General features: G+C 38.6%; 2 protein-coding genes and 3 long non-coding RNA genes across 7 annotated transcripts in view; 3 read left to right on the top strand and 2 right to left on the bottom strand.

Moving 5' to 3' along the window:
• Window positions 1–722: 722 nt before the first annotated feature.
• Window positions 723–13,803, bottom strand: LOC148722347 (uncharacterized). 2 transcript variants are annotated; one of them, XM_088734659.1, is made up of 6 exons: window positions 13,648–13,803; window positions 5,586–5,685; window positions 5,143–5,196; window positions 3,328–3,449; window positions 1,905–2,058; window positions 723–946 (listed from the first exon to the last, which is right to left on the bottom strand). In XM_088734659.1, exons 2-6 carry the CDS (start codon window positions 5,650–5,652, stop codon window positions 918–920), a joined length of 426 nt encoding a protein of 141 aa, XP_088590785.1. In that variant the 5' UTR covers window positions 5,653–5,685; window positions 13,648–13,803; the 3' UTR covers window positions 723–917. The 2 variants fall into 2 exon arrangements, with proteins under 2 accessions (XP_088590785.1, XP_088590786.1); XM_088734660.1 differs by lacking the exon at window positions 13,648–13,803 and adding an exon at window positions 7,879–8,080.
• Window positions 9,763–13,543, top strand: LOC148722348 (uncharacterized). The gene is made up of 3 exons (XR_015992117.1): window positions 9,763–11,007; window positions 12,532–12,584; window positions 12,719–13,543. It is a non-coding gene; the product is annotated as an uncharacterized LOC148722348 (long non-coding RNA).
• Window positions 13,804–14,952: 1,149 nt separating the features above from the next.
• Window positions 14,953–23,722, top strand: LOC148722345 (uncharacterized). The gene is made up of 2 exons (XR_015992118.1): window positions 14,953–15,396; window positions 23,059–23,722. It is a non-coding gene; the product is annotated as an uncharacterized LOC148722345 (long non-coding RNA).
• Window positions 16,526–19,017, top strand: LOC148722346 (uncharacterized). The gene is made up of 2 exons (XR_015992114.1): window positions 16,526–17,669; window positions 18,418–19,017. It is a non-coding gene; the product is annotated as an uncharacterized LOC148722346 (long non-coding RNA).
• The window catches only part of LOC111321417 (uncharacterized), a 46,656-nt gene continuing 45,749 nt past the window's right edge, over window positions 23,669–24,575 (bottom strand). For both annotated transcript variants that reach the window (XM_088734651.1, XM_088734652.1), the window contains exon 55: window positions 23,669–24,514. In XM_088734651.1, the coding sequence (XP_088590777.1) occupies window positions 24,384–24,514 (131 nt within the window). In that variant the 3' untranslated portion in view covers window positions 23,669–24,383. The remainder of the gene's footprint in view (window positions 24,515–24,575) is intronic.

The following is a 24,575-nucleotide window of genomic DNA, read 5'->3' as shown; positions in this document are numbered from 1 at the left end:
ACTTTATGTGGAAACCGGCGTGACATCTTGCACAACTTCCATTACATTGAGGACGTCACGCAAGTTGTGTGACACTATTAAGAATTTCTGCAAATGTTGTGCTACAACAGTTTACAAGTAAAGCTTAGTATGTGAAAAACGATTCACATCATTTAAATTGATGTTTGGATAATACAAGTATCTCACCTCGATGGTTTTGCTGCCTTGTCCGTTGTTCTCTCGTTTCTTCGGCTTATTTAAAGCCAACTGAACCTGCTATGAGTTTCGAGTATCCACCGCCAAGAAGTTCTGACTAGACATGCGATTCGAATGCGGCGAAAAACCCATCGAACACCTGCCAAACGACCCAGTTCCCACACAGAGTTGAAAAGGAGGTTTACGCTCACTTTTTCTATGAAATTGGATTTCAAATACAACTCATCAAACGACATTAAAATCTTTGAACCAGTTTCTCTCTTAAATACCACATGTTCATAGCCCGTGTAGAATACTGGGCCAAACGTTTGACCCTGTCCAGGAAAGGGTGCGCCAAAGTGGCTATGGAGTTGAAAAGAGGTTTGCAATGACTTTCAATGAAAGTGGATCTAAAACACATCCCTATTAACGTACATTGAAATCTTCGATCCATTGCTCTTTAGTTCCACATATTTAAAGCTCGTGCAGAATACTGCGCCTTCTGAAACAGGCTACCTTGATAAAGCAAAGAGTGACGCAACTTAGACTCCATTTACAAATCCAAATTTTATTGGTCTTTAGGGAAGCCTTTTCATGTACAACAGCAGTTTTAGTTTTCTTTTCTTAATACTAACGGGCTCCAGCTCGGGCGTCTACTCAACTCTTCAAACTTTGGCCTGCGTCTTACTCGGCTTTCGCCTACTTAAATTATTAGTTGCTTTATATTGGTTGCTTTCTGGACTTTAGTTACGGTTCTTCCGGGCCCTTTTCCCTGAAATCAAACGTAAACACTCAGAATTTTCAGTTGAGTTGGCTCTCTATTTACGAAGAGCATGTTCCTACTGCTTTTGCTTCTTACGCATAAGTAGAAGGACGGGGCCATTACATTCTATGTTTCTGCATCTAATTTCTCCTTACAATATCACCCCTGCATCACACATTAAGGTTACGAGAATAAACGAAATGATCACCAACTAAAGAAGCTCTGGATTGTTAAACAAATTCTCCTTGTGAGCACCTGAGGAAATGTATAGAGAACAATATGGAGAATATGCATTCTGATGTTAGGGTGTAAAGGGTTTAGCCACTCTTTTGACACACGACTAAATTCCTTAAAAATAAGCGAAGGTTGATGACCAGCAATGGATGTTTCTTAAAGTTTACGGATTTCAGTCAAATGCTTATTCCGAAGAAGGACAGTTTTTCTCTAGGGTGAGTAAACGTAAGCTGCTCCAGTAAGAATCCCTCTCTAGTTTCTGCGAAATGAAGCGACGACCTTTGGCTGAACGGGATGCCAGTCTATCGCAAGGTCACTCCCACCCCCACCCCTCCCCCTCTCCCTCCCCCCTTATTTCGCCAGTTATACTGACTGTTTGCTGGAACTCACTGTAACTCCGAGGTGAAGAGGGGCACCGACAGGAAACCTGGGCCTGCTTCTAGAAGCGGTATTTAAAATCTAAATCACATTCTAATCCGTTTTCTAGTATTTTTATTGTTTGAATGTCAAAACTGTCCACATATCGATCTCGAAAGAGACACGAGAGAGAACATCAACTAAACAGGCCCGCAAAGGTAAAGGATTTTCCAGAAAAGGGGCCCCAATTCTCTCAATCCGAAATCCAGAGCGCTAACCACAACGCTACCACGTGTCCCTTAAAAGAGGAACTATCTTTGTATTTGTTGTGCTTTGATTATAATGTAAAGGAGTTAAGAGAATGTTTTTCACTCACCTTTGATGGGTGGCGGGATGGAATGGTTACACAGGTCGGTATTGCAACAACAGAAATAAAATGAACGCGATCGGACTGAAAGAAGTTCACATTTTGCCGACGAACAGTTATTACCATTCTGGCCGTCTTGGTGCCAACAGCCTCTAAGAAGCACCTGTCAAAGTGCAATGAAAATGCGGTTACAAAACGGACTGCCTGGGCATATTTTTGTCATATTATATCATATCAACCATGTTGAAGACGCCCAGTGAAGATTCATGGCGCTAAAAGTACCAGGGAGGCTGAAAGACAGACAGACAGGCAAATAGACAGGCACCAAGTAGACAGAGAGCCTGACTGACAAGAAAACTTGTAGACAGACCGACAGACTGACAGACAAACTAACCGACAGACAAGAGTACCTGGGAGGCTGAAAGACAGACAGACAGGCAAATAGACAGGCACCAAGTAGACAGAGAGCCTGACTGACAAGAAAACTTGTAGACAGACCGACAGACTGACAGACAAACTAACCGACAGACAAGAGTACCTGGGAGGCTGAAAGACAGACAGACAGGCAAATAGACAGGCACCAAGTACACAGAGAGCCTGACTGACAAGAAAACTCGTAGACAGACCGACAGACTGACAGACAAACTAACCGACAGACAACCAGATAGACAGACAGACAGACAGACAGACAGACAGGCGGACTGATAGGCAGATTAACTGACGGACAAGCAGGCAGAGAAACAACCAGGCAAACAAGCTTAAAGAAAGGCAGACAGACAGACTAACATACAAGCAGGCAGACAGAAAGACAGATAACGAATAGACCGACAGGCAGACAGTCAGACTTAGTCAGTTGATAGACAAACAGACAGGGCAGACAAGTGGACGGACTAACAGACAGGGAGACAAAGAATTTTATTCAAAACAAGTGAAAAGAATTAAACTAAGAAAAAGCAACTTGTTTTTCAATCTCAGCCATACCTTTAACAAAGATATGAACTTTTAGTAAAGTACATCCAATCTTATCTCCAGGAGAGACAGATAGATTAAGTACACACCGAACAAAGACGTTTTAAACCGAATGCGTGTGAAGCTCTAATGGCAATTAAAGCAATCTCCGGTTGAGTGTCGAGAGCAATCCAGGTTTGCACTGGTTTTGCTTTACTTTTTTCTGTGATTGGTCCGGAAAACTCGCGCTACACTCTCAACCAATCAGATTCAAAACTAAAACCAATCATGATTTGGTCGCCGGTATTTTCCCGCGCTTTAAGCGGTTTGCTGGTTTTTTACTTTAAGTTCTCGTTGGCTCTTCGCGTTAGTTTCTTTTCTTCTAATTGGCGGTTGTCATAACTTTGGTTTTGGTTTTACGAAACTCAATATCGAAATTCGCAGATAATTAATTCACACTTGTTTATTACAAACCCACTAGTACCTGAGAAGTTTTGTTACTATAAAGTGAGTAGCAATAGGTTCCGTGATTGCAAGTTTTCACTCTTCCGCAGGAGGTACTATTACGGCAAGATGTCGTGTAGTTCTGGAAGTAACACCGGCGATCTAAAAGCACAAGGCAAAAGAGAAGGAGAGTAAACATTCCGCCTATTGTTACAAATACTCAAAATACCCAATAGCGCTTTATACTAATGACGTCATGAAATTTTAGACCCCCCGCGTGACTCAGACAAACAAACTCCACTTCTTTGAGAGCTACAAGGGAAATGGCGAGTAGTTCGCTTATTCCCTTACAGTTCTGACCGAAGAGGACGGCGTTCCTGGCTCCAAATTTGAAAGAGAACCGGAAGAATACACTGTAGGCCAGCTAAAACGGTGGTTAAAATGTAGGGGCTTAAAATTAAGCGGTAAACGAGAAGATCTTGTACAGACTGTGTGAGATGCGGGAATTATCACACCCTTGATCCGGCAACCGATCACGGAAAATGGTTTGCTGCCAAAGTTTTTCAAGAAAATTCTGATGTAAACAATGTAAAAAGGGGGTTGACAGGCCTACACGACTCCCCAGCGCGTGTTTAGAATAGCCTATTCAAAGTTTGGCTCTCACGAGCATGTTTTTGAGCGATCGCCCTCTTTTGTAAGATACGAGCGGCGGATTTTTGAATATTTCGCTCAATACTGATTGTGTTTCTATTAAATGCCAGTTCATGTAGTTTATGTAGTTAATGTTCATGCAGTTGTCATTGAATATTTTCTGTTTCTTTGACGCTGAATTTTCTCTTTCTTTCGGTGCTTTCCTCTTAGGAGCATGTGCTCAACTTAATTGCGCTGGTCTTAGATTTGCCTTCAGTGGATCGGGAAATTCGGCTGTTGGACCTTTTCCGCCGGGCCAGTGAAGAGCACAAATATAACTTAAGTGTTTCTTGTTATGTTTTTCTCCGTAAAAAATTCATGCGAACAAGCCACTAGCCAACGCTTGCACTTTGCCATGTCTCGCGAAGGTTTTGGGAAAGGAATGAATACTTTCTTCCCTAATTCCTTTCACTCTTTGAGCGATTTTGGCCATTTATCTGCATATCTTGAGTCTGTCTTACACTCACCCCAACAACAGTGTTTGGTACCAACCATGCCCCTTCCTTTTAGAACGCCAAGTCATTTTTTTACGAAATTTTCCGTCGTTTTGTTTTAATTTTACAGCTCTCGCTCATACATTTCCTTAAGCTGGTCGCAATGTCTGTCTGAGTCTGTGCGGGGGTCTCATAGGTTATCACGTAAGAAAATCTATTTTTAGTAATAGTATAAAGCGCTATTGATTTTCTTTCTCCTATAAAAATGAATTCCATAAATATAGGTTGTATGGTCCTGGGAACTTCTTGAAACTTCTATAATTTCACAGGAGTGTAATGTGCGTTTTTCCGTGGCGCTAAAGAGGCTTAAGGAAACACTCTCTATGCCAAAAGTATTTCATCTCCTAGGAACCAACTTTACGGAGCGATCATATGGAATTGTGAGTTGTAACAGCCGACCACTCACCAGCCTCTCTCGTGACTACTAGGCGGGTTACACATTGGATAAAATTTGAGCCGTCACGTCTCGGGAATTCCAGGCGGAGTGGTTATTATCCGTGCCCCCCTGAGTTGTCTTACCTCCTGAGACGAGTTCCTCATTTTCATGTGAGTGGTTGGTTTCAAAATTATGTGAAAAATTAGCTCGGTTAGGGTGACTCTGGGAGAGGGTTTTGTCGGGTACCCCAGACTACATAATTGAGGACTTAGACTAAAAAAAAATGTTAAATTACCTGGCGTTTTTTTCTGATTTTGTGAAGGACTCATCAGAAACCTTGACGAGTAATCTGAAAGATAGGTAGGAACAGTTTATGAGCTAAATAGCATTCTAGCTTAATTCAGAAAAGTCGACAATACAAAGTTTTGTAGCATTGCGTAAGCAACATGGTTACGTACTCGTGACAGATAAATTTACTGTAATCAGACCTAATATCGGAGAGGTCAACTATAAGTTAACTATACAATGTAGTGAGAGTAACGCCATGTTCTAACGTTCTTTTTAACACAAATCATGTAAAGCGCGCGCTCTGATTGGTCAATTCAGTGTCTACTATTTGCCCATGGATGTACGTTGCTGACGTGAGCAAATGTTTCTAAGTAAGCAAATGTTGCGCAAAAAAAAAAAAGCTTTTTGTCATAAAACAAGCGGTGTTTACTATTGGTTAAAGATACATACCATGTGCAGAAGGCAGGCAATCACAGATCGAGACGATCGTTAGCAAAAATATGAACTTGCTTTCCATCCTCGGATTAACAAAACCAAGAGTAACTCAGACCTGGAAGGGAAGTCCAAACAAGTAAAATTAGCTACGAAAAAAAAAAATACCCAGTATAAATTTTTGTTTTCCATAAATATCTTACTTCCTCGAAGAAACGTCCTCGTTCATAATAGGGAGTTTAAGAAAACCACGAGGGTAACGGCAACGGGAACGTCACTAAACAAAAGAGTTAATGAGCAGAACAATGGCTGTACCGTGACGTACGTTATAAATCTTTGTAAATTTCTTTGCGTCCTCTGCAAAACAACAACGTGAAAAGACCAAACTTTGCTTTGTCTGGAGAACGTAAACGACGACGGATAATGTTTTGAATTTTTATTTATAATTTAATGCTGCGTTCCATATTCAGTTTTGTAATAGTTTTGACAGTGAGAAAAAAACTGAATGACTTTTGAGTATCGCGAAATTCGTAGGTAAAATATCAGTTCATTTTTTAACCGACGTTGTCTACGGTGTCGCCGTCGTTGTTTCTTAAATTCCCTAATAAGCGCCCTAGGCCGAGATATCAATCAAACGTCCCTCTCGAATAAGTGTCCCTTCCTCCATTTCTTAAGTAGTAGGGATACATTGTCTATTGCCTCTTTATTCCTTACTTTTTAAGTTTCAACGGCAGTGAAATCAGTACAGGAGAATAATAAGTGCCCCTCCCCCCCCTCCCTTAAGCCAAAATTCTAAACAAGCACCCGGGCGCTTATTCGAGGAAACACGATATTATAGGCAGGGTCTATCTATATTCATGGCATACTTCATCTATTTTTGAAATAAATTCTGATTTGGTACGACTTTTTTATTATCATTATTTTTCTTATATAAACAATTTAAAATGATATCGCTGCGCAGATCTCACAATAGGCCATTTTACAGTTGTGTACTTAGTTGCCAAGCCTCTGATTCAGAGTGAGGCTGAAGGTGACCTTGTTGTGATAGAGACCTGTACCTACTTAGCATGATAACAAAGTGATTTACATTTGAAAGGCAGCAAGGTTTGTATCATAACAAGGTCACCCCTAGCCTCACTCCCATTCAAAGGCTTGGCAACCAAGCACACAACTGTAAAATGGACTATTGAAAAAACTCGTCGGCCCGGGCCGGAAACATTAGCTGACAGAAGCCACTTAACTGAAAATATAATTTACGTTCTGGATAGTAACGATTTGACTTCTCAGGTTTTAGGTGAATCAATCACCAGGTCGTATCTCAAATCAGTGACATGAAAAAAAAAAAAAAAAAAAAATTGAAAATTACAATAAATCGCTATAGAAGAAAATGTATCTCAAAAATTAAAGTAAAACAAGCAGACTGTCTGATGGGAAATGTGCGTAACCAGGTTGCAATTGGTGGAGGCTTTGCTTCTGATTGGTTGAGAGTAAAGTAAAGCCAGTGCGGATTACTTTAAACAACCAATTAAATTTTCCTTAATACTATTAGCAGTTGATGTCAGCTTCATTTTCCGACACAAACCTGTTTCCTAATACATTTCCCACGAAACATTTCCTGGATCCACCAATAAAAAAATATCAATAATTTTAGGTACACAAAATTCTTGTGAATGCTTTTATTCTTTAAAACTGGTTATTCAAGTCCAAGGTCGCTCAAGGTTTTTAGCCCACACCAGGAGCTCTTTGGCTGTCAAGTGATACCGTCTGAGGATTAGATTTGTTAAATTTAAAACGTTGTTTCTCGAAAAAGAAATGTTTGAGTATAGAATTGACCTTGGGGTGGACTACCTGCATCAGTCTCTTCACTTCAGTTTCCGGTCCAATTTTGTGTCTCTAACATTCGAATATTTGGGAATGTCTCAATGAAAATTGAGATGCATTACTTTAGTTCATTCGTGTATGACATTGACGAAACAAATACCTTAGCTGATTATTTCTTATCATTAAAAAAATACATTTTTTCGAGACAAGAAATTAAAGCAACTCAACAAAAGAACAAATTGATAACCGACTTAATTGAAAATACAAATGAATAAAGGCTGATAGTTTCGAAAAAAACTGTTTGGGGCTGTGTCGGTGGGAGTAACGAAATAATTTGGATATATCAACAAAGTTGAAATGGTAAATTGGCCACCGTAACGATTACAAAAGCTGATGTTAAGGTGGCCAATTTACCATTTCAACTTTGTTGATATATCCAAATTATTTAATTGAAAATGCAGTTCGTAGCAATTTGATTGCTAAAACTCACCCGTGGATGGCTGTATTCTAGACGATAGGATGTAAAACGTCAATTGTTGCAGTAAAAGCAATAGACCAGAAGCACGACAGAAAGCCGAAAACAGAAAGTATAAAATTCACGAGCAGTTTGCGACCAGTGTGAAAAGGCTAATAATGACAGGGAGGGAAACTGAGTCGTTCCTTCGAAGTTGAGATCTGATCGCCAATGTGTACTCGTGGATATGATATATCTCGAAGCGTGGGTGTATTTGGTTCCGGTGACTGAAAGTTTAAGTATTCACATCCGAGAGCCCATGTATAGCAACGGGCAACCTGCACCGGAAAGAAGCGTTGAGATCCCGGCAGAATACTTGTGGGCTGGCTACATTTTAGCATTTAAAGGCATGATCATAAAACCATGCCAACATTATCGCGTTCCAAAATACCAGAGAAAAAAACGCAGGATCGTGTCGATTACCTGCTGTTCGTGTTGCGGTTATACCTCATGCGATCAGAATGTTTTCCCAGTCGAAACATTTTATGTTTTCCCAGTCGAAACACTTTAATATCTAAAAAAAAGAAATTATCTCTCAAGGACCCCTGTGGAATAGTTTCGGGTTTACCCTTGGCACTTAATCTTGGCCAAAGTGAAGTCATTTTGTTTGCTTATTCCCAATCATCTGTTAATGAATGTTATCCGAGTAATAAATCGGCTTTGAAACCTTTGCTAAATCAAGTGCTTGACGATTCCTTTTCAAAATAGCGATTGCTAAATACTTAACTCAACATCTTTCACATTCCTTCAACTCCATGTTGTTCTCAAATTCCTTCACATCGCGCTTATTCACACTTCCTCAAAGATTTCAGAGAAAAAGATAATATATGAGGTGACAATTCTCCTAGCGACAAATCAATACGGGGGGTAAGTTTCCTAAGAAACTGTGTTTCTGCGTTGCTGGGGGGGGGGGGGGGGTGTTACAAGCTAATACGGTTTTATACCCTGAGATGATAATGTAAATTGGTCAGCATTAAGAGTTTCCAAAGCCGACATTTCGAACATTAGCTCTTCGTGCACTTACGCTCTGACGCAAGGCTAATGCTCGAAACATAAGCTTTATATAGAACATTTATTCGGTGGCCAATTTTCATCATCGACTCAGTTGATAAAACCAAACTTTTACTTTTCCATAAACATATATTTCATTTTACTTATCTAAGACAAGACTATGTCCCGAAAATAAACTTTTTCCTTAATTTTACATTTCAATACTTTTCAATGTTTGATTATTTAAAGAAATATTGCACCTTCTCAGAAGGTTCTGCGTAAGTTTCCCAGAAGAGCAAACTTAAGAATTATTTCTATGCTGGGAATGTTAAACCCGAAAACACCACGGGCACGACAGCAATATAGTTTTGAGATGACGTAACACTAGCTAATTCCGCTCTCATCAAGTTCTCTCTCCACAAATTTATAATTCCTATTCAAACACGACACTGCGTCAGAGAAACGTGGTTGACTTCAGACTTATGAAGTCCAATCAGTCTACAGTCTGCATTTCTTGACGCATGGGTTGAAGTGATTATTGTCATCAGGTGCAAAACAACAAAAGCGAGAATTTGGGCAAATTGAAATCTTGCGCTCTCTCAGGCATTGTATAGTTAAATGTGGGTTAAATACTTTAGATATGTAGCAAAGCAACCCTTTCCTCAATGCTTACGTCGTGAACACTTTGTTGTAGGTTTTGTGCGGTGTGTGTGTGTTTTTGAGTAACTTTTGGGTTGTATTTTACTTGGATGTTTTGATGAATTCAAAACCGCCGTCGGACCGTCTATTACGCTTGTAATTACTAACATTATTAAGAACATTAAAAAACACTCTAGAGCAATATAAGCATATTTGACGTGCAATTCTTTCAACACTCTAGAGTACTTGCAAATAGACTGATTTAAAGTGATGTTCGTCTTATGGTTCTTGTATCTAATTAACTCTGTGACTGGATGAATCAGTCACAACATTCTTACAATCAAAGTTTCGGTTGAGGTTAACGCTTGGAATTGATAGCTGAATTTTACATCTTTTTTATTAAATTGCTACACGTAGCTTGAAGATTGAAAATATGTCATTTATTTTGTGGTTTAGCATAGTAAATCAGGTATGACCCGCTAAACAACCCTCTCGACTAAAGCTGGAATGTTTTTTTCATGGTATCGAAAACCAAAATAAAAAAACCTTAATACTTGAAACCAAAAATATGAATTGTATTTAGAAGAATATCGATATATACTCAGCGCGTTCAAGTCTCGATGCCTGTACGGTTTTTGGATCATGAGTTTTTTGCCATCATGTCTAATGGAAATTTCACGAACTCATCCGAAATTTGCGTGATCTAAGAACGGAAATTATTTTAGTTTCCAAGTGTGTGACGCCGTAAGAGACCGGCGAACACATCCAGCCAATTGCGAAATTCTAACTTAAAATATAAATCGACGTCTTCCTTACGTTGCCGTCCTGACCGCCTGAAGTACCTAATTACGACGTTTGAAATGAAAAAAAAAAAAAAAAAAGAAGCAAACATGACGAAAGTGATAGATTGCGCGGTGCGAAGAAGTAAATATCCATCTAAACTCATTTTGTAGTGCTCAGACTGCTCAATGATAAAATAACACATCATTAATTTATAATTTTAAAGTATCACACAGTTTAACAACTTTTTTTCAACGCCATTTCGAAGTACTTTTCGCGACACGAACATAAATAACTGATAAGGCTGGGAACGTGTCAAAGAAAAAGAAAAATTAAAAGGGAGAAGCGTTCTCGAGAAACGATATTAACTTCGTCTCCGCAATAAAAAAGACTTGTAAATTTTTTAATTAGCGTAATTTCGGGTGCTAAAAGGCAACCAATCGTACTCAATTTGTAATCGAATGAGCTCGAAGTTCGATCATCAACGCAGCCATTTTGAAAACAACTCAGCATACGAGAGACCACCATGCACGGTTTATAAAATGATGATAATCTGGTTCTCGCAAAAAATGCCACGTTTTCGGAGCTCCTAAACGTTCAAACAGATTGTCAAGAAAAGGAAGAAGACGAGTTAGATTTTAAAATGCTGGCGTCCGTGACGGAATTTCAAGCAATTCGAAGGGAATATTTGAAAGCGTAAGTTACTCTTTCGAATCTCAAACCTCTGCAATATCAACATTTCATGTATAATTTTTCATGGTGGACAGAAAAGTTATATATACACACAAGAGCATGCTTCTTCTTTAAGAGTATTTTCCTGTTGGTTATAAATCTCCTCGCTATTTTGCATGGTAATAACGTTACATAAAAACCAAGAATTGAAAAGAGAGGCTTCGAAACTCTCGATATGGTATCATTTTAGTCAATGTGATGTAACATGCAACAATTTAGAAAGTGTGATTTATTATTTCCTTTCAAAATTATTTATTTTGCATTTTCAGGACTCATGTTTTTCTACTAAAACAATGATTTTGATTTACTTGAGCTAAGGTGTCATGCTGTAGTTCATGATGTGCTTAATTTCAAGTCCATATTTCTAGTCTGATGAAACTGTCCACTTCGTAGAAAAAAGTTAGAAAATAAGCGAACAAAACAAATTGAAAACTGGCGATAGCAGCTAATGCCGTCTCACACATACCGGTATTAGCAATTTATTATTAAGTTATCAATTGTTTCTTTCGGAACTACATTTGCACAATCATATTCTGGCATTGCAATTACCATTTTAATGAACATATTTATTCGGATATTTCTATCTTAGGAAAATAATACCTTCAAGGCTTTGTTTGGATTTGGCACTGTCTTTAAAAAAAGATTATTTTTATAGTTATCATTTATAAATTATTTCAGCTAGTATTTTGAGGTATGTTTTGTCTTCGAAGTGCAAAACAACTTTCTTTTGCGAAAATAAAGGCCTATACATGTCGTCGAGAGAAATTAGTTTTTCTCTACTGGTTATTTAATAATTTTTTTCAGCAAATTGTTGTCAATATAACCGCAGTGGTTCAAATAATGAAAAATATTATTTCCCCGCCTAAAAAAAAGCAGGAAGCTGCGATATATTTATATAAAACAAATTTAATACAGCCCTCAATAGTTAAATTAGGGAAGAACAATTTACAAATCCCTCCATTTTCTCTCGAAAAGAAGTGCAGAACTTGTCTTGTGACTCAGTTAGCACATGTTTATACGCTGAAATGTTAGCCACACTATTTGATAAAAGAAAGTGCTTTCTCTATGCACCATAGAAGATAACTTTTTATTATCGTTTTCAAATGTTTTTACTGACACGAGAGGCGATGAAACGTTTGTAGTCAAAACACCATAGTAAAAGATAAAAAATGAAGAATACAAATTGATCGTAAGGGATTTAATTGGTTACTAAGTTTAGGATCATATTTTTGTCAGACATCTTATTAATCATGACAAAAAACTCGTATGAAGTGAAAATGCGTTCTGCAAAACTACCGACCGTTTCTGGAACTTTCGTTTTTTCCTTTTTCCTTTTTTTAAGCACATCTGCCAACATACTTTAAAACTTACATGATTAAACGAAATTTAATCATTGACATATCTAAGTTTTTGCATTTACTCTTTCAGCTCCTTTGAGTTAATCGTGATCATTTGTTAAACTTATCAGACATCTTTCTATTTTCACAGAGCTGATTTTCTGCTCGTTGTCTAGAAAGATTGATAAGCAGAAACACCGCAAGGTAACGATGACTTTGTTCCGATTTCCCATCATAAAGACAATGCAAGTTATCTGTTAATGGCCCTTTTAACAGAGGTCTATATTTTTTGTTTGCCGCCCACTAAATTGTTTTAATTTTTCATCTTTTTGTTTCAGATCTTGGCTTGCACGCAAACCAAAATGGGCGGAATTAGTTACAGAGTTAGCTAGACATCATGAAAAGGGCACAGACTTCAGCACAAAAGCAGTTTCCCACTCAAAAACATTACCATAAAAAGTTTGAGTATATAGTGCGTCTGAAAGATATGTTAAAGGTTTGTAATTATTCGCACGACAACACAATATGGGAAAGCGACGAAAAAAGTATATTGATCGGGTAATTTGGAATTGTTTGCAACGGAAACTGTTGCGGGGTAGAGAAGAGCTATTGTACGTTGAAATAGCGATTTTATCTAAGTGGTTGGAAATTAGAATAACAAAGGACTGGCTTGAAGTAACACACAGCTTCTGAGCAGAAATGCTCTTGAACTTTTACAAGTTAACATTGTATGTTGAGTCATACGTCAACACCCGTTCTTCAGACTTTGAAGAGACCGGATGGAAGCGCACGAGTTACATCTATAACTTTGTACGGAGAGATCATAGACAATGGGGCGGCGATTCACTGCTCCAAAATGGGAGAAATCTGGCTTTGCACTTTACCAGAACCTCTGTTTTCTTTTACAAGTTGGGTATTCTAAGACAATGTTGCCAACATCAAAGCATGCTGGCTCTTGCACCTCTTTCACTGAGCTATCAAGACATTTTTGACACGATGAGAAAGTGTTTGAGGACGTACATAACCATGAGCCTAATAGGCCCAAAAAAAACTGCTAAATGTTCACTTGGTGTGCTGCAGTTATTATCGGTAGCTATATATTTTGCTAATTTTCACAAAAATCGCAAACTCACGAAATAAACAATACTATCACTGTCTTGAGAGCTACATCTAGTATTATCTTTCATAAATATCATTCAACATTTCCCCTGCACTAGATGATGATGCGCCTTTCTACGACTCTGTGATACGGAAAAAAGTAACTCACCTTTTAACTCACAAGTTCCCGCACCTTTGAAGCGCAAGTTCACAATGCCCAGTTTTCCAAAATACGCCCTTCTTTAAATACCCCCGCTTCCCGCCCACTTTGGGCGATGGCGGCGAAATTACACCGGACCAAAGTTTGCCGTCAGATGGGCCTATAACAGATGAGCTATGCTAAATGAGAGACACTTATCGACCACAATGACAATTTTATTTTATTAATTTATGGTACTTTTTTTCCTTAAGAAAACAGGTGAATTAAGAATTTTGAAAAAACAAAAACAAAAAAAAAACAAAAAACAAAAAAAAAAAACAAAACAAAAAAAACATCGTAAAGACGGCATGACAAATCGATCTAAAATGTTTTGATTTCCTATCCCGTGTCTAAAGGCTCGTCTGTTTACTAAAAGTTTGTTTTAATGAAAACTAAAACAGAATTCTGAAATAACAGCAAAAATAGAAAAACCAAACAAAACAAATATCATCTATTTTTGGAATGTCGTTGGTTTGCCTGGAGCAGTGCTTATAAAAAAAAAATGCAAAACTGGGTGATTTTTCGGTAGTTTAGTCTACAAGCCCGGGTAAAAAGCCTTGATAAGAGGTTGAATCTCACAAAAGGGGATCGCAGCATTTGTTTATATACGTAGATTGGACGAAGGGGAAAGACATAAAAAGGGGATCAACTTACAGCTGTAAAATGAAGTCATTTGATAGAAATATAAAGGAAAATTCGTTATTTGACCAAACCGTGATTGTAAACTGTCAAAACTACTCTTACAACTTCAGCTAACACAGTTCTGGAAGAACGCGGTTACCGGGTTTGCTTTTACACGTCTCCAGTAAATTACTCGTGTGAATTCTATCTAGGCAATATCTCTGGTACTTTCGTCTATGACGGCTTTTAAAAAGCACTTGCGAGAGTTTGTAAAGTTATTGTTGATATTGAGAATGCGGTGGGAGAAATCGAAAAAAATAATCTAAGTGGCTTCGCTTTCGTAAAGCGGTTTGTTAGACGAACTAATATAAGCCGTCTTTCGGTCCATTTCTCTGCTTCGTCACCCGAACAATCTCACTTTAGTTTGCAAAACAAAATACAAGATTTGGACCAAACTTTATAGCTTGATTTGCGCGCTCGCTATTTTTTTAAAAAAGCCAATTTCATGAAAGGAACTATTTTGAGGAATCAGTGATAAACACCCAATGGATCACGATTATCTTTCTCTTTTATTACGTAACCGGACATATCGTTGACGTATTTATCGCGGCTTACAATTTTCTCGGGGCGTTTTGACTACTCTTTCTTATTCTCTGATCCCGTTTCCAGCTGAGCTAAAAAACCTTTTTTTTCCCCCAGAATTCAGTAAAGCATTTGGTCGTCGATTACAAAAGTTTGGCTCACTTTGAAATGGCTTTTATGCAATTGCCCTTACACGACAAAGTCACGCGATTGGATTTATGTTATTTAAAGGTTCAACTTCCCTTGGGAAAAAGTGACGAACACTTCAAGAAACCAGCTGCTTGGATGCATATACTTTATTTTTGTTTGTTTTCCAGGATAACCGGCTTCAAAAATCCGATGATGTGTTGCGAACGTCAACCGGATGTAAATTCAGTTGAGTATAACGTGCCGTTACAAGCTAAGGAGAACTTCTGAGGTTGATTTTACTAGGGAGGTATTTTTAAATCGATGACGTTAATGAAAAGCGCTATCAACTGGTTGAAATAAGAGGCAGAAATTTGGAGGGAATTGCAGGTAATGCAAGAGTTAGGGGTGGCACAGATGATTGTAGCTCAAAGAATTATTCGGTGAAAAACAAACGGGTTGGATTCCAGGGTTAATTCAGGAAAAGTGGACCATTTTGCCATAATTGCTCGGAACTTTGACCGGCATTGCGAAAAAGGGAAGTTAAAACAGAGCCAATTAATCAAAGCGATTTGGAATTTGATTCCAAATCTTGGAAGCTGTACGAGAATAGTTAGGGCTTCAACCCACTTTTAATCACTCAAAAGCTCCAATCTATATTGAGAATGATAAGCAAAGTTCCTCTTGGCAGGTAAACTGAGAAATGGATCCTTACTTTTCGGAGGAAGTCCAAAAATATCACGAATCAACAATTAAAAGGGCCATAAAAAAGATCGTCAATATTAAAGCATGTTCTATTGACCTTGCCTTTCCTAAAACTATCGATACTTTCTTAATCAAAATTTTAATAATGCCTGCGCGTAGCGCTCCTTTTATTCACAATCGATCAAAGAGAGTTTTTGATCGACAGTTCCAAGTCTCTGCGGAATTCATTCGAGTCTACGAGACTTAAATTTATTTAAAATGGCCGATTTACTGACATGTTGAATTGCTTCGGATCAAATTTGTCTGTCTGGCTTCCAGTAGTATTTTACAAAATTTTTATGTTCATTTAAAAAACGCTTAAGCCTTCAGACTGTTAATAGCACCAAAGCTCTGCCCTCTCATAAACGGAAGGCATAATGCTGTTCAATTATTTTAGATCCGTTCAGTTTGAATATGAATGTAATATATAAGAGAATGCGTGGGAACAAATCAAATACGTCGTAAAGATTCCACAGATTAAAAATGACTTACCTTGCTGGAGCCATTTTGGAGTTTTACATTTGTTTCTATCATGGCTGCGGTGAAAGATAGCCATCGAGATTTTAATCAACTTGCGAATCATAAGATCAAATCCCAGACAGTTAAGTGGATCATAGTTTTAAACGACTTTCGTGAATCTATTTCAGCTAAAACCGTCTTCGAGTTTAAATAAAGGTTAAAAATAAATGGAAACCTAAACCTAACGATAAATCATGAAGATATCCAAAAAACTGCACCAAAAGTTGATAAAAAACCGACAACGTGTAACTGCATGACGAGCTTTGCCCACCAAAAAAGTTTATGCAAATTAGGCTAAGCCGGATTTGAGTTCCGCCTGGCAATTATTAACTGTAAGAGAAGATCTCAGTTCGCGCCCACAGCACGTTCAAGGTGTTGCGGATGAAGCTTCTGTAATTACTTTTTGGCACTTTTCGGCGTCAAAATTGCATAGTTTGGGTAACCCAAAACCCTTAAGCTGACCTTTCTTGTCATAACACGAATGTTTTCCAGAAAGGGACACGCGGTAATGTCGGTGTCTCTCGTGTGCTGGCATTTTTCCAGGTAAAGCCCTCGCGTGGAATCAACTCATGTTTAATTTAACGCTCCTTTTATGCGCACAATGTAAGCCAAAGCAATTTTATAGTTAAACGTAAAGATCGGAATGTTTTCTTCTAAGGATGATAAATGATCGACGCTGAACTAAATTATACGTTGAAGAAAATGCAAAACGGCATAACATGTAAAAGAGATTTGGAAAAATACGAAGTTACGGAAACCATGAAAATCCTCGATTTTTAAGAAAGGAAATTTTTATAATTCCAAGCTAAGTAAGCTTTTCTAGTGTTTCATTCTTTAAGGCTTTGTGTAGAGCGGGGCCTTTGTTTTATAAACCGTAAAACTTAGTGACAAGTCGAAAGGGCTCGCTCTTGGTTATGATACCAGAGAGTAGAGGGACACCACGGTGATCTTCCAGGTGTTTGATCATCGTCGCCGCTCGTGGTGTACTTCGCTACTTAGGTGAGCGAGATCGACGTTCTTCCTCTCTTTAATTCTGACAGCTGCGTGAAAGACCTGATCCTTACACTGAAAAACGGTCGATTGTGCTTTTTCAGTGGCGGCTTTAACGCTCGTCCATATTCAGCTCTTATCCTAAACATGCATGGCATCTCTAGCTATCTACAAGACACGCTGCGATGTATTATTCGTCCATGTTCAACACAACAACTGCGCTAGTGAGATAGAGAATCGAAAGATCACATTGTTGCGCTCGAAGAAGTGCGCTAAGTTTGCCAAGTTCTACAATGGACAACAGATCGTACGGCCTCCCGCAAGAATAAGGACAAGGTCTAACAGTCACAAGCAGTGGATAAGTGGAATTGTAAAAAGTTTTAATTCGTCCGTGCATCGAAAGGCCGATGGTATGTAATTTTGCTCTTTTCCGTTCTTCACACACTCGAATAGCTGTTAAAATTAAATTTAATTGCGGGTTGTGCAGTCAAAATATAACGTCGCCCAACATGGTTTTAGTTAAACAAGTGTCTTCTGAGGCGCTTCCACCAAAATAATTTAGAAGGGAACAACAGCGCTAACCGATTTAATATCTTCTCAAGAACATGTCAAAGTCTATTAAAACGCAGAAATTAAAAATAGTAAGAATTGGTGGTTCATGTTAAAAATCATTAAAGAACAGTTTCAGTTTGGCTCGATAGTGCTGTCACTTTGCACTAGTTGTTCATAGTGACTTACTCATTACTTTCAGTATTTGTTCGAGCTTTTCTTCGACGAAAAAGGGGACATACAAGAAATCGCAATTCACCTCTAAAACAAAAATAATAAGCTCTCCCAATTGGACACCAGATATGACTGCGTAGTAATAATTGCGTAGTACGCGAAGTTGCAGTGTGAGAAAAATGAGTGAGGAAAATAATTCTAAGTGCTGTACAGCGCGGTTGTTAACATAGATTACCCAGCTAAATGACCTGCTTGTCTTAGATATTTATGTTAATATAGGAAGGTCCCCAAGGAATACTAATAACCCGGCGTGTAATTTTGTGATTGACAAAACCTGATAACTCAGGTTTATGTTTGAAAGGGCAATTCATTTAGTACATTTCACTCCAGAAGTAAATAATCTCTTAACTTTCGTAATTATTATTTTGGTTTCAGGCAAATGGTGTCGAGTTGAAAGATACTAAGTTCCTGAAACATACATCCAAGCTTTGTTAGCAGGCATGCCGAATACTTTTATAAACGTGCGAGGGTAAAAATACATTTGCGGCCCCCTGTATGGAGAGAAAAATCCAAAGTTTTTTATTACAGGGATGGTAGAGTGAATGATGTTATTTCTGGTCTGAGTCATCAAAGTTCTGTACCATTAAAGTTAAGAAAAGCTATCGGGGGAATATGGAGGTTGCTGCAAGTAGTAGCTGTTAAACTCTCAACAAGCTTTACAGGCGGCCAATTAAAGAGCATGGGGCAAGAAATCAAGCACGATTCTCACCCAGTAAACTAAAATGGTTGTTGGAAACTGAGATGGACGAGCAACCAGAGAATTTGAAGTAATCTGGTGGCCTGATCTTTTCTCAGGCACTAAAAATGGGAAACTGACCTTGCGATTTTATGTTCCTAAAGTGATACTTTGATTTCAATGATGTGTAGTACACAGTCTAGTTGACTTGTTCGTCATGTTTCCATAAATTTAGTAGCTGTTTCTTGGCAGTTTTTGTAAGTTTGTTTTAAAAAACGATAAAATGTGTTTTGCATTTAGAGGAACAAACTTGTCTGTAGAAGGCTAAGATTAAACCCTGAATACAGCAAAATGACCCTGTAATATTAATGCAATTCATGTCTAGCTGGGCGCACTATACTCTGATGCCCTTCATTCTGTTGTAACCAAATTCAGAGGAAAAAAAAACACCTGGAGAAACTCTTAGAGGGATAATATCTGTGCACTTTCACCATTTCTATGGTCATCAGGAATGACAGAATAAAGCAGTAACTGTTCACAAAGTCTTAATTCACTTAACTGAAAGAATAATGAGTTGGAGGGAACTATTGATCATTTTTTTCCAAGCATCTCTAATAATTCATGATGGAAATAATAATAACAATGATAACAATAATGATAATTATAATAATAATAATGATAAAAATATTTACAATAGTTAAAGAAATAATGTTCATTATCCTGATGGTTATAATTCCTATGATTACTTCCATTAATCTAATCATTATTTTTATCATTCATATTACTATCATGATTATTTCAATGTTTATCTATGAACAAAATAGTGTTATTGTTAGTCTAGCTGAATGAGTATCCAAGTGATTGAAACTGGGGCAAAAACAAATTAAGAAAAGACAGAAAAACCCCAAAAACTGTTCAGGACTGCAATTCTTGAGTTGGCTCATTGTGAAAGGTTTTGGGACTTCATTAAGCTAGTGCTGTTTGTAGTCGGCCCTGTGTCAAAGAGAGAAGAGTAGCAGCTGAATTAATAATTATAATACTAAGGACAATGATAGCATTGATTGACCAAAGTCACCCTATGACTAATAACAGATGATACACGACAAACAGCATAAGCAACACACTTTTCAAAACAAAAAGAGCAAGCTAAAATTGCCATCAGATAAAAATAACTGTCCATAAAAGACTGACAGCATAGAGCTGAAAAAAAAATAGGGACTGGTTCTGCCATCAGATAACAACAGTCCATAGACTGACCACCCAAGAGAAACAGAACAAATCGGTGGTTCTGCCATCAGATAACAACAGCCCATAATGGACTGACTACCCAAGAGAAACAGATCCACCTGTTAGTTCTGCCATCAGATAACAACAGTCCATGGACTAACTACCCAATAGAAACAGAACTAGGCAGGTGGTTTTGAATCAGAAAACAACTATTTAAGACCTCTGTACAATGTGTCTTAGAAAATCTTCTGCATTCTAACAATCTATTGAAAATACAAACTATCAGAAACACTTGAATTTCTATTTGGGGGGAGGGGGGAGGAATTAAATGAAAATCTACTTGCCTCAGCATGCCATCCTCATTGAGCAGCCTATTTCAATTTGAAAATGATGATCACAATCATAAAGATAATGATAATGATAACAATAACAAATCATTATTATTATCATTTATATTACTATTATGATTATTTCAATGTTTATCTATGAACAAAATGGTGTTATTGTTAGTCTAGCTGAATGAGTATCCAAGTAATTGAAACTGAGACAAAATAATCTCAAGAAAAGCCAGGAAAACCCCAAAAACTGTTCAGGACTGCAATTCTTGAGTTGGCTCATTGTGAAAGGTTTTGGGACTTCATTAAGCTAGTGCTGTCTGTAGTGGGCCCTGTGGCAAAGAGAGAAGAGTAGCAGCTGAATTAACAATTATAATAATAATGAAGACAATGATAGCATTGATTGACCAAAGTGCCTCCGACTAATAACAGATGATACGTGACAAACAGCATAAGCAAAACATTTTTCAAAACAAAAAGAGCAAGCTAAAACTGCCATCAGATAAAAATAACTGTCCATAAAACACTGACTGTATAGAGCTGAAAAAAATAGGGACTGGTTCTGCCATCAGATAACAACAGTCCATAGACTGACTACCCAAGAGAAACAGAACAGATTGGTGGTTCTGCCATCAGATAACAACAGCCCATAATGGACTGACTACCCAAGAGAAACAGATCCACCTGTTAGTTCTGCCATCAGATAACAACAGTCCATGGACTAACTACCCAAGAGAAACAGAACTAGGCAGGTGGTTTTGAATCAGAAAACAACTACTTAAGACAAGCCCTCTGTACAATGTGTCTTAGAAAATCTTCTGCATTCTAACAATCTATTGAAGAGAAAAACTATCAGAAACACTTGAATTTCTACTTGGGGGGAGGGGGGGTAAATAAATGAAAATCTACTTGCCTCAGCATGCCATCCTCATTGAGCAGCCTATTTCATTTTGAAAATGATTCAATAACAATCATAAAGATAATGATAACAATAACAAAATCATTAATAATAACGATAATTATAATAATCATAACAATAACTACAATGACAAAGTCCGTGTTAGTCTGGCCTCTACCTTGCAAAAAATACAGCCCACCAACTGAAGCTGAATTCTTTAAAGGCATTGTATTGCAATTGGTCATTGAGGCACTCAAGCCACCTCACCACGACAAGGTACGAACATTGAGGTGGAAAAAAGGGTCTGTAAAATTGACTCCATGCTGATTCGAGATGAGAAATCTGTGTTCGAAGCTTCTTCAGTTCCACTCCAAGGGAATTTACTCTAGCTGATCTTTCGGTAAGTTAGGAAGCGAGCTCTTCGGAGTCGTGACTGAGTTTGGCGCCAAAAGATAAATTTTTCGCGCCTTCGGGCTCAAAGTCTAGCGTGGCGGAGTTCACCAGATTTAATAAGTTCGTCGGGGATTGTTTATTACGAAGAAGATAGACCAGCTATTAGACAGAACGTGAACACAACGTGAACGACGTCGGGAATCCTGGCTAACCCCACTACTCCGAACGATGAGTTGGCCGGCTGAAGTTCCCGTGTCGCCACACTTTGGATTTCGTCGGGAAATATCTTAAATACATCGCATATGAAATATTTACGCAAAGGAACGTCACATACCTCTTTCAAAAGTAGATACCAATGCTTGCAAGGGTCAAGTGTGGCACTTGTAATCCTGCAAAGACTCTACGTGGTTAAGTTAGCCGGTGGAAAGCCGCACGTCGAAAATCCGACTGCCTCTATGACTTCATTTCGAATGGTTTCGAAATCGAAAACATGATGCTTTTCGACATTTCGACATGAAAAATCTCGTCGAGGTTTAATATCATAATATTGGTAAGAATTTAACCAGGATACGAGGCCAAGTCGTGCGACTGCCACAGGTTTTGTACCAAAACAATAACATCGTGTACTACGATCGCAAAGCGTGAACACTGATCGATCCACCAAGTGACGCAATACTGGAAATTCGATACGGTTGTTATTAAGGTCGTACGGCACATGAAAATTGCGATATTCTTTGTTACTGTTTTATGGCAAACCAAGCGAAAGAATCATACCTAAATAATCGAAAGAAAGGCTTTTCGAATACGGCGCCTCGCCGGTATTGCCTCTTCTGTGAAAAGGAAGGATCTTTGAAAGACTAAGTGATTAAAAATGTCGTTATAAGGAACAGGCAGAAACAGAGAAAACGCAGTATTTTATGACCATTACACGCACAACAAACTTCATTTCATTTCATGATTTTGATTTTCATCGCCAACAGATGACCCCGCGTTAACTCGCACGCAATCGCGTATCTCTCGTGGATTCGTGGGCGCTAATCTGTATAATTACATTGTGGTGTAATTAATGTGATGACATCCACCCAACGCCTTCTTCCCCAAACCTCGGCATCAGTTTACGATGCCTGCTGAGAATTTTTTTCTTGAGCAAAGCTCGTCATGACAACTGATTAAATTCTAAATAGATAAAATTTAGCGGAAATCCGTGAAATTTGACGGACCCTCCTTTCTAGTTGATTGCTATGAAAACCATTAGCCTTACCATGTTCTGCTCTTTCCTCCATATACACAGCTCTTAGAGCAAAATTCCGCCTATTTTCGTTTTAAAGAAAAGTGTCAAATTAAAATAGCATGGTATTTTGTCTGGAACTGAGTGAGTGAGTTAAACCAAATTAAGTCTCAAAAACAATACAATCGACTTACCTGAAATTATTTAAACATGAAGGAAAAAACTTCTTGTTATTTATCTATTTGCAATGTTTATTCAGGTTAGCCCAGTCCAACTTTAAAGCGGGTATAAATGGGGGCCTGTCTGAACAAACTGACAAGGACAGATAACAACACCGGGAGCTACGTTCCCTTCCCCTTGCGAGGAGTGCGTGGGTTCTGCGACGTACCCTGCTGACCAGTACAGAAAAAATGCAGGAGACGGGGACGACGGTTTACCGTCCTTATCTGGAAAGAGGCAGCCTATTCTCCTCAGTTATTTTAAGACCCCGAGTGTTGGTCCGGCCTGGGGCTTGAACCCTTGCACGGCGGCTCTACATAATGAGCTAATGAGCTCTACATAATGAGCGGGCGGTCTACCTCGATGTTCGCGCACAGCATTTAAATGAAATGCGTCCGGCGTCTTAAATACAAAATCTTAAAACCAGAACGCGACGATACGCCTGAATAACCAACATCTTTTCGCAAAGGACTCTTGCTTATTCGCAAATCATCTTTTTAGTAGATAAGGCATGAATACATGGTAAGGAAGTTACTTTTCAATTATTTCTAGAGGTGCACGGTTAAGACAGAAAGACTAAAAACCTAAGAAAGAGTTATTAAGAACATTTCATTGAAGTACCATTGACAAAAACATTCACACACAACATATGCGTAAGAATATCAAGTACACGTTTAATAAATAAAAGTTAGGTTTTGTTCAAACGACAATAGTTAACTTACCACTAAAAAATATTCTCCCAAAGAACGCTTATTTACAGAACCTTCAAAACGTACAACGATATTTACAAATACCGCAAAAATATACTCTACAAACCAGTTTTGTCTAACAGGGGTTTCGATAATTTTTTTGCACTCGCAGCTGCCAATGACGTACTAAGCGATTGTGCCCGGAAAAGGAGCCCTACGGCGAAACTCAAAACTGAGCCTGCTCGCAGGCTCAACAGATGGCGGCAAGAGGTTTTACATGTGGCGGAAGACCGCTGGTCACCGGCTTTTATTCAAACCCTTGTCGTGGAGGCGCGGTGGCCTCATGGTTAGTGCGCTCGACTCCGGATCGAGTGGTCCGGGTTCGCGCCCCGGCCGGGACATTGTGTTGTGTTCTTAGGCGAGACACTTTACTCTCACAGTGCCTCTCTTCACCCAAGTGTATAAATGGGTACAGGCAATTTAATGCTGGGGGTAACCCTGCGATGGGCTAGCATCCCATCCAGGGAGGAGTAGAAATACTCCTAGTCGCTTCATGCTACAGAAACCGGAGTTAAGCACTAGCCTAATGGGCCACTAGGCTCGTAAACAGACTTACACTGTCTTGGTTAACAAATTTTAAGAAAAATGACAAAACTAAAAACTCGTAACGCTGGTTCTATCGTTTCGTCGTCTGAATCACGATTGCTCTCTTGTAGTCCTCGATAGCCGCACCTTTCTTCCCTTGTTTGCCAAAAACGTCAGCCCGTCTTTTGTACACCAGAGCATCGCCGGGCTTAAGACTTAGGGCTGAAAAAAAAATATTGAAAGCAGAGAAGTGTAGAGGAAACAGGGATAGCGTGACGTATTA

Source organism: Stylophora pistillata, chromosome 10 (assembly GCF_964205215.1).
Source record: "Stylophora pistillata chromosome 10, jaStyPist1.2, whole genome shotgun sequence".
Classification (NCBI taxonomy): Eukaryota; Metazoa; Cnidaria; class Anthozoa; order Scleractinia; family Pocilloporidae; genus Stylophora; species Stylophora pistillata.
The sequence above is the reverse complement of the archived record's forward strand: the minus strand, read 5'-3'. Positions and strand labels throughout refer to the sequence as shown.

Coding starts and splice junctions, on each gene's coding strand:
- LOC148722347 (XM_088734659.1), bottom strand. CDS start 5,652: ATGGAAAGCAAGTTCATATTTTTGCTAACGATCGTCTCGATCTGTGAT. Junction 3,450..5,142: donor AAATCAGAAAAAAACGCCAG/GTAATTTAACAT, acceptor TTGTGCTTTTAG/ATCGCCGGTGTTACTTCCAG. Junction 947..1,904: donor CATCCCGCCACCCATCAAAG/GTGAGTGAAAAA, acceptor GTTTGATTTCAG/GGAAAAGGGCCCGGAAGAAC.